The following is a 9,511-nucleotide window of genomic DNA, read 5'->3' as shown; positions in this document are numbered from 1 at the left end:
TACCGCTGTATTCGAAGCGTTTGATTCGTGCGTGACTGTAAGTAACTTGAATAAACTTATATATTGCACAAATGAAACGAATGAAAATTTTAATCGCATAGATGTACTACATGATCGTATTTTCATAGTTTGAAAAAAATATGAATACTGATTGTTTCGTGTAGCCCATATATTTTCGTGCGCGTGGGCGAAAAGTTTACTTTCACAAGATAATCTGTATCGTATGCGAATAGAAACAGGAATGCAGAAGAAGGAAAGGTACTTTAATCGCGAGCTTGAAAAAAGGCACATTAAAGCTCGTTTTACAATATTTCATCGTTTAACAATTTTTCTCCTTTTTTTCTTCCATTTAAAAATGTGATTCTAATTTAGGTCGTGTTTCACTTTCGTGTAAAATCACGAAAAAACGCATTGCATGTTTGTTATCTGTCTGGAAAAAATATATATGTATGTTAAAACTATGTAGGAAAGCTACCTTTATTACTTCTTTCATTTCTTTGCGCATTTCTATTAGCTATTACATATCTCTGACAAAACTATTACAAAAGTTTACTATGTTGGATGCTTTTTTGTAAGAATATGTGAATGGCTTTCACACATATCTTGGTATTATAAAGTAAAAAAGTCGAAGTCGAGAACATAAGAAAGTACGGAAGTTCAAGAAATGAAAACGCTATCAATCACATAAAAACAAAACGATTTTAACGATTCGAACTTTATTCGAATCTTTCGAATTGATAAAGTTAATAACTATCCATTTAATGGAATATAAATTTTCGTAATGCTCTTGCGCTCTTAACTCTCTAGAATTTGTTAAACAAATTTCACGAATTGCTATAACGTAAAAAATACGTTTAAAGACACCATTCATCTCTTTTTTTCGGGCAGACCTACAATTTTAAATGCTCCATAAATGCGCTATGTCTGCCACCCTCTCCCTCTTTCTTGATACATTCTACATATTTATTTTTTACTGATCATTCACACGATCAACATTTCTCTCGACTTTCACCATACAAGCACAGCATGAAGGATAACAACAAAGCAGTAGTACATAAAAAACTTATTTTTTTACGTTTGTTTATTCAATATGTATTTTCTTATAAAGTGATGTCCTACTAATTAAAAGTAAATGAAAAAAAAGTTCACCAAACAATAGTTAATATATTCGTTAAAATTCTTCATCTCATTAAGGCAACTAATTTGTTTAGTTTCATTTTACATATCTAGAGTAAATGATATATAAAGTATATGTAAAACACTAATATATGGTTATTTTTATTTCCTTGTTACAAGCCTTACATGTTTAGAATATAATATGTATACTTTGTATATATACTCTTGTAATAAAATTGGTTATTTCGTATTCGATTCTAGAGATAATAAATATATCTAATGTGTAATGTTAGTACAAGAAAAGTGCGTGCAGAGGGTGGCAGCAGGGTGCGCATTTGGGAGTGCTATTGTTCCAGGGATCGACCAATCCCCACTTTCTATATCGTCTCACATAGTGACATTTAACTGTATTGCTTTAGTGTCCACAGAGCACGCTTGTTGTTGTTGTTGCTGTTGCTGTACCTGCTGTTGTACCTGTTGTTGAACTTGTTGTTGCACTTGTTGTATTGCTTGAAGCTGTATTGTTTTTGTATCTACAGTGCACGTTGTTTGTTGCTGTTGAGGTTGCTGCTGCTGCTGCTGTTGCACTTGTTGCACTTGCTGTTGCTGCACTTGTTGTTGTTGCACTTGTTGCACTTGTTGCTGCTGTACCTGTTGCTGCTGCTGCTGCTGCTGTTGTTGCTGCTGCTGCTGCTGTTGTTGTTGTTGTTGTGCTTGTTGAGCAGCAGCTTGTGCAGCTTGTCTCTGTTGTTGCCGAAGTATGCTAGGCGGTGGATCCATGTGTTGGCGTTGATGTAATAACAAATGATTCTTCTGATAAAACGCTTTTCCACATTTATCGCACACGTGTGATCTTATATGGCAGCTACCATCCGTATGACGTCTTTGATGTTGAGACAACCCATGTTTCTGCGCGAAACCACGACCGCAATCGGGACATACGTGTGGTTTTGGTTTCGGACCTGTTCCTACAGGTGGTGATGTTTGCGTTGCACCATGCATATGGCTGACACCGGGATTTCCGATGGGTCCATTCATCTGCAAACCCTTTGATTGTATACGCACTTCGTATATTACGCTAATGTTGATAATACCTGATGAGTTCCAGAAGTGTTGGGTGTAAGGAAGTGTCCAGGAGTTTGTTGGAAAGCAGCTGCTAACCCACAGAGATCTGTTACAAGAGTACGATCACCAGAATGTAACCTTAAGTGCAGGGTAAGAGCTTCCCGGTTTGAAAAGTCCAATCCACATTCCCTGAAACATTAAATTTAACATATGCAGAAGATTTTAATATAGGCAGACATGCACATTTAAACTATATGTTATTGAAATTATTGTTTACCTGCACATAAGAGATTTTTCGTCTGTGTTCGTATTATTGTTATGTATCTTCGAATGGGTTACCAGGTCTGTTTTTCGAGGAAATGCTTCTCCACAAACGGTACAAGCAAATGGCGTTTCTCCTGTATGTAAGCGCATGTGTGCTAGTAGTGTTCTCTTTTGGAGAAATTCTTTCCCACAAACAGTACACGAATGTGGAACTCTGCCATGCAAACGACCATGATTCACTAACTCAAACTTTCTCTGGAAGGTTGCTCCGCAGTCGTGACAAACAAATGGATGTAAACTGCCATGGAAGCGCGAATGCATTGTTAGGTGATCCTTTTGAGAAAATGATTCTCCACATTCTTCGCAAACAAAAGGTCTCTCCCCTGAATGGAATTTACTATGTGTCACTAAATGACGTTTTAAAGGAAATGATCTTCCACACTCTTGACAAACAAATGGACGATCTCTCGTATGTACCCGTGTGTGCGTTACAAGGTGGTGTTTTAGTGTAAAAGACTTTTTACATTCTCTGCATTGGTATGGTCGGTCCGCACTGTGAAGGAGAAGGTGAGTATGAAGACAGTGTTTGTGTGCAAAACTTTTACCACAATGAACGCAAACATGAGGTCGTTCTCCTGTATGTACCCTTGCATGTGTTGTAAGGTGATGTTTCAGAAGAAATGACTTCCCGCATTCTGAACAAGAATATGGTCTCTCTTTTGGTACTCTGACTTGACTTCCCATATCTTGTTGTTGTTTGACCTTTGTTTCGATTTGTGTTGTGTTCACATGCGTTAAAACATGCCCAAAGTGAGCTGTACTATCTGTCTGGCTCGTTGCCACATTGTTTACATTGGCTTGGTTTGAAGCAGCTGCTGCTCTTTTCATTAAAATTTCATTGCATTCTTCTGCTGTGAGCTGTAGTGGTCCAAGAGGTGTCATGAAATGCTTACTCATAGCGTGTTTATCAGCTGTAGTAAAAACTAAAGTATTTGAAAAAAGAGATGGTGGGGGTGTTGCATGTGCAGCATCACAATTACAACCTCCCTTGTCGCATGTTAATGAAAATACATCATGATGTTTCTTAGTACGAACATGCGTGCCATGTGTTTGATTATGAGCTCCAGCTGTATGATGCGTTGTCGGAGTCTGTTGACAAGTTTCATTCATAGTGAACATGGGTCTACGATGTGTACTATTGGCAACTTTAGTTGGTTTAATGTCAACCTGTATCTTCTGACTGGATCCTTGGTCCTGATTATTATTCACAGCATAACTAATATTTGTAGTAAGTTCACCCTGTGCATTTTCTCGGGTTTCTGCTCCAGGTCCACCAAAGGACCAAGCATACCCAAATCCTGTGCCTACGTTGCCAGGGGTGGTGCACATGTTTGACAGAGGAGTAACGGAGGGGGTGGGCTGGCTGGACGCACTGCTCGTGGGCCCCTCCGTCTCTGTCAACGTATTGTCTGCACCATTTCTTTCCACTACAACAAACTGGTCTGCGGGAAATATTTTGAAGGGCTCTAAATAAACGTACCCGTCACACTCCAGTATCTCGGCTGTAGGTTTCAAAATTGAGAATCATATCTGCCTGAAGCGGCTCTAAGTTACTATAATATTTGACCCCTTGATATTAATAGACAGCTTATGGATAATCAAGATTCATAAAATAAAATATGAAAGGTGATCAACAACATGTGTTTGTCATCTGTCACATAAAGTATAACAAATGCTTGGTGTGTTCCCAAGTGTTGCTTTGTCAGACTTAGGAACACACAGTGTTTAGGTGAGGCGAGAGTGCCTGAAGAATTGGAGCAGGCGGCAGAGGGGGCCTGTGCGCTGTAAACCAGGTTCCGTAAATCTAGAGCCGTTCTCGTATAGTTGTTACCGCGCCACCGCGCGCCAATGAAAAAGATATAGCGCTCGGTTGATTTTTCAATATATTTGAGTTCGTAAGTTATTCTTCGTTTCTGTGTTCGGGCCCGCGGCGTCCACGGGTCTTGAAAGACAACCTCCACCTTCCTCTCACGGCACTCCCACACGCTCACTTACACTTTACTTTATCTTTTCGTACTTCCCAACACTGAACCTATACTTTGACATACATACACGAGCGGCCGATGGTCATTAATTTTACACAATTGCATATTTTATTGTCCATACAAAATAGCCTCACATATCGGCCATTTTATTTGTAAACTACCAAAAAACAATGCTGCCAATGCACGCGCGGTTTTGGAGGGAGCAAACCTGGCAATAGCGTCATCGAGTACTTCCGTACTGGCAACACTGTACCGCCGACGCGATTTCTTCCACCATATTTAAATGTTCACAGGTTACAAGTTATTACTCTTCTTCTCAACAATCTTTTTATTAATCGTTCGTCTCTTGACAAAAAGGTATACTGAAATTTTTTCATATAACGATGTATCATTATGAAATTTCTATGTGCAATTACTATAGCTACAAGTGGAAAGTGAAAGGCCTATTTTAACATAGCGATAACCCATAATTATAGGTTTCGTAGTAATCAATTATCTACTTCAGGATGTAAAGGGGAAAACAAGTATGAGGTGATTACATCGAGTGTCAACAACGCTAATTACACTATAACTACTTTTCACGTGTGAAAATAATTATCATATAGTAGATATAACCATTATTCACTTTTTTAAATTCATTTTTCCGTATACAGATAATCTTATTAAATATCAAACTTTGGGTATCTCATACAAAGTTAAGTATATATAACTAAAAATTGTTACTCCGATAAAAATCATTATAAATTGCATTTATAATGTACTTCATTCGTAATGTTTTATGTACCATTGTTTTAGTATATTGTATCGTAAGAGATTTCCTGAAGCGTTTTCTAAACAATCAGCTTACAAACAAAAGGAAGGATGATTTTTGTGCGGTAATTTTTCGTTATGCACGCAAATAGTTCCATAATCGATGGGAGGTCAATATCACGGACGTAGGTTCTTGTGAACGTGATCGCTTTCGTCATTTATAGCTTATAGCTGATATCTGGCGAGTTATGAAACGTGGGGGCATCTAGGTGGCTCGGGGACAGAAACAGCGTCGCCCGCCGCTCGGTTGGTCATCGTCGACGCAATAACGCGGACTCAGCAACTGATAAGCAATCCCGCACGTTAATGGCTCGCGCTCACGACTTGGCAAAAAGCCAGTGCGTGTTGGCGGAATGAGAATCTTACAGCCACGTCCATTCATTTTCTTCTTCTATCTCTTTCTCTCTGTGTTAGACGTAACACGTTGGATTAAGTGCTATCTTTACAAACTTTTACTCATCTTCACACTCAGGCGCCAAGCACATCTTCAACGTTTATTCACTTTTATGCTCGTTTATCTCTAATTAGTGTCGATTACGGTGCTTTATTTCTTTGCAATCACTTCTTAATATTGTCCCTAAAACATCATGGATATTTTTGTAAATTGATAAATATATAGACAAACAGTTTCACTTAATTGATATATGTGAAATATTTCTTTCGTTAATTAATAATTAGAGAGGTGGATATTTTTAAAAATTAATTTTTTTATAACACTTCAATGACATTTTTGTTCCAAAGACATTCTTTGAGAGGGTTAAGATAGTTCATCCTCGTTAATTTATATAGGATAATATATTACTGTAACACAAATGAAATGGTAAGTATGAATTTTAAATACTCCTGAGAAAGAAAATATTTTTTACGATATATACGATATCTATTTAAGATATTTTCACGGAACAGTCAACGTTAACCATCTTCGTGTTTCAGAAGCTATGCCTGTTGCAGTTACAGTAGTTTTGTCTACCAGAAAGTAGTGAGAATTTTTACGGACGATTTGCACGGATTATACCAGCCTGACAAGATGATTAAAAAGACCTGCGCGTTCGCTTTAGCATAGCGTGACCCCTTTTTGGCACAGTAAATCCCGCAGCTTCTTATTCCACCCTTTCAGAAAAAAGTTTGCCCACCCCTCGGTTAACTGGTAAACGCCTCGAGCTGTCTGCACGCGCACCTGCTATGTATATCGCCCAGCCGTTTCTTACCACGCGACCACGACTTATGTCCTCTACTGATAGATAACTTTACAGAGCAAAAAGAATATTGTTGCATTTCGATGGAACAGTATTGGACGAACTATCAAAAAAGAAAAATTCTTGATTTTCTTTGTAAGTATATACGTTTTATAAATATCGAGAGAGGAAAATTGCATCACTTTATCCTGTTTGTTCTCTATTAAAATCACCTACTCTTTTTGTGCACGGTCCGTGTCAGCTGATTACCATGCAGTCTCACACGTGACTTGATCTTGGAATAAGACGGATGCGTGAGGCGATTGCGTTATGTTCATGGATTCACGATCCGTCCGCAACATAGATTTCTCGTCGAACAGACGCAAGATGGTTCAAGATTTACAATTATTCGATGGTACTCTCGGATAGAATTTTCTATAAATTCTCTTTAAGTATACGAAAGTCAATATATTCTTATGAAGAGCAATCATGTTCGCTGGTACTCTGTTACTTATATTGCAATACGTAATGTAATAATTACGTCAACGTATCTACATTAACTTAGTTTAAACTACATTGCCAAAGACGAACTTCTCAAATTTTTCCACGGTACAATCGATTCCAACAGTAATAATCGAAAAACTATTCTCCAGGTAGAAAATAAATTTTTTCCATAAATTTTCTCGGATACAGAACAGTTGGCTGAACAATTTTCGTGGTAGAAGCCGTGAAGACGTTTCGATGCTGCAATTTGTAAGACAAATGCGTTGTTCACCTAACCATCTGTTAAGTATGTTTCGTCGTGAGATATGTTCAGATCCGACGATCGAGGGTTACAGATCGCCAACGATGGGTAGCCTTTACCGTATCCTCTCTCTCTCTCTCTCCCTTCTCTCCACCTCTCTCTTTCCTTTTTTCACGAGGAAACACGAGCGTAGAGACAGGGTGGAGACCCGAATCCTGAAGCAGTGGACCGTGAATGCGATACCAGGTTTGCCATGCCTCGGCGTGGGGGTGGTACCGTCAAACAACCGTTCGTCGACCATCCCTTCGTAGTGCAAATCCCATCCTCTGCAGGTCAGTTGCGATCTCTATGTATATATATCAATTATACTTCGATATACACTGTAGCTTTTTCAATAACAGTTTCAATTTTCCTTAGAATAATAATAATCGGTGATCATTATCCTTAGATAAAAGTCATCGGAAGAAATGGAAAATACAATACTATATTATTTTATTTTTATTCTTATTCGGATAAATAAAATAAAACTTATTTTATCGTTATTTCGATGGGTATTAGCAGTAAAATAGATGTAAAAGTAGCAGGTTCACAGAGATACTCGATAGACTAGACTAAATCTAAAGGAGTTATATACCCTAGTCCGTTCGAAATCAATTTGTCACTCAAGGTCACTTCCCGGACTGTGAACGACGTCAAAGTGAACGGACATCGCGAATATGCACGAGACAGTGCTTTGCGCTTTCCGCCTTCGAAACAAAGGAACAAACGTGCAGCAAGAAGATAAGAGATAGAGCGAGGAAATAAACAAACGATATGGTGAGATTTACTTTTTAACGTCTTAATTAATTCCGTTGCAGAAAGGTAGCAAAAGTTTCTTAACCGATATTTTTTCTAGAATTTACATACTTTGTGAAATGCAAAACTATTAATCACAGCTGCGATAATAAAGAAGTTATGCAAGTTCTAATATTTATTCATAACATAACTTTATACGATTACGTCTCATCATCTGTAAGCAACAAGCGTGACATATAGACATAAACACATGGCTGCTTTGAAGACACATACCACTTCTGGCATTGTTTAGAAAAACTGAGGCGTTAGCGATTACAAAGGAAACGTAGATTAGAAGAATAGTTCCGACATCATCACCATATGAAATGTACCTGACATAGGAGTTAACCGTGAGATTAGAGTGCGTCAAGTTGTATGTCAGCCCCCATTCGAAGACACAAAGCTACCTGTTAAACCGGTAGAGCAAGGTAATTAGAGTTTTGTGGTTGCAGACTATGTATCAGCGGCGTCTTTTTTTCTTGGCTTAATTAAAAGATGATTACCTAACGAGGGTCATCGATACTCTCAGTCACTAACGAGTTCCTCTGTCGCCGAAAACATCTATATAGTCGAGCTATAATTTCGAGATTTCTATCTGACCATGGAACGCCATTTGAGGCCATGGGGTAGTCTAAAAATGAATGCATCGGTATGCGTGTCTATGAGGCTTAAGCTATGGGGCAATTAGTTATCCCGCATTCTTGTCCTAATTCGTCTAGTTTTTAAGATCAGTCAAAAGTGATTTTCGACTGTATGTTTTCACTGTTTCTCTCCCTTTTTCTTTCACTTTTCGCAATGACAAGTGAAACTAAGTTTGAAACGAGTGCATGGTAGGATGAGATCTAAAACGAGGTATTAAAAAAAATGATGTCCAACGAAAGGGCGAAATGTCTCCGTGTTCATATATCGCGATCAATCGTTTCCACGCGATAGATCACCAGTCACGTGCCGCTGCGTGCCGGTTCATCGATCACGATTAGTCGTACGACCTGCCAGAAGTTCATCGATTTTCGAGCCACCCTGAAATCAACTCGTGTGACAACAATTCATGCGTTCAGTGGTCGAAAACGATGCACCCTGTCCAATACGCGTTTTGCACGAAGCGATAGGAAGCAAACACGATAGGATATATGGTTGACTCGATAAAAACACGACTTCTTACATATTAGATATTATATTATTCTAGATAAGACAAAGATTGATCGAACTAGATTACTATTATCGTCTTATAGGAATCAAACATTCGACAAGAGGAACGTGAAACGTTTATTGGACTCTGCAAACCGATACAACCTTTTGATCTTCAATCCGTGTCTTGGATCGTAGATGCATCGCATATTTGAATTCCCAAAAGACCGGTGCAACGACATTCTCTGCGATACTCAGCCGAATATATGTATTTACAGGAGTGAACTCTTGAGCAGAACTCTTTGTTCTCCTTCATATAAAATTCTGAG

At 38.5% G+C, this 9,511-nt stretch overlaps 2 protein-coding genes across 6 annotated transcripts in view; both read right to left on the bottom strand.

Moving 5' to 3' along the window:
* Positions 1-452: 452 nt before the first annotated feature.
* Positions 453-4,689, bottom strand: LOC132912650 (zinc finger protein 530-like). 2 transcript variants are annotated; one of them, XM_060970255.1, is made up of 3 exons: positions 2,459-4,689; positions 2,211-2,370; positions 453-2,163 (listed from the first exon to the last, which is right to left on the bottom strand). In XM_060970255.1, exons 1-3 carry the CDS (start codon positions 3,832-3,834, stop codon positions 1,504-1,506), a joined length of 2,196 nt encoding a protein of 731 aa, XP_060826238.1. In that variant the 5' UTR covers positions 3,835-4,689; the 3' UTR covers positions 453-1,503. The 2 variants fall into 2 exon arrangements, with proteins under 2 accessions (XP_060826238.1, XP_060826239.1); XM_060970256.1 differs by having other exon boundaries at positions 453-2,154; positions 2,459-4,684.
* Positions 3,240-9,511, bottom strand: part of LOC132912644 (voltage-dependent calcium channel subunit alpha-2/delta-3) — a 78,497-nt gene continuing 72,225 nt past the window's right edge. For all 4 annotated transcript variants that reach the window (XM_060970240.1, XM_060970242.1, XM_060970243.1 and 1 more), the window contains one exon: positions 3,240-3,260. In XM_060970240.1, the coding sequence (XP_060826223.1) occupies positions 3,240-3,260 (21 nt within the window). The remainder of the gene's footprint in view (positions 3,261-9,511) is intronic.

This window comes from Bombus pascuorum, chromosome 12 (genome assembly GCF_905332965.1).
Source record: "Bombus pascuorum chromosome 12, iyBomPasc1.1, whole genome shotgun sequence".
Classification (NCBI taxonomy): domain Eukaryota; kingdom Metazoa; phylum Arthropoda; class Insecta; order Hymenoptera; family Apidae; genus Bombus; species Bombus pascuorum.
The sequence above is the reverse complement of the archived record's forward strand: the minus strand, read 5'-3'. Positions and strand labels throughout refer to the sequence as shown.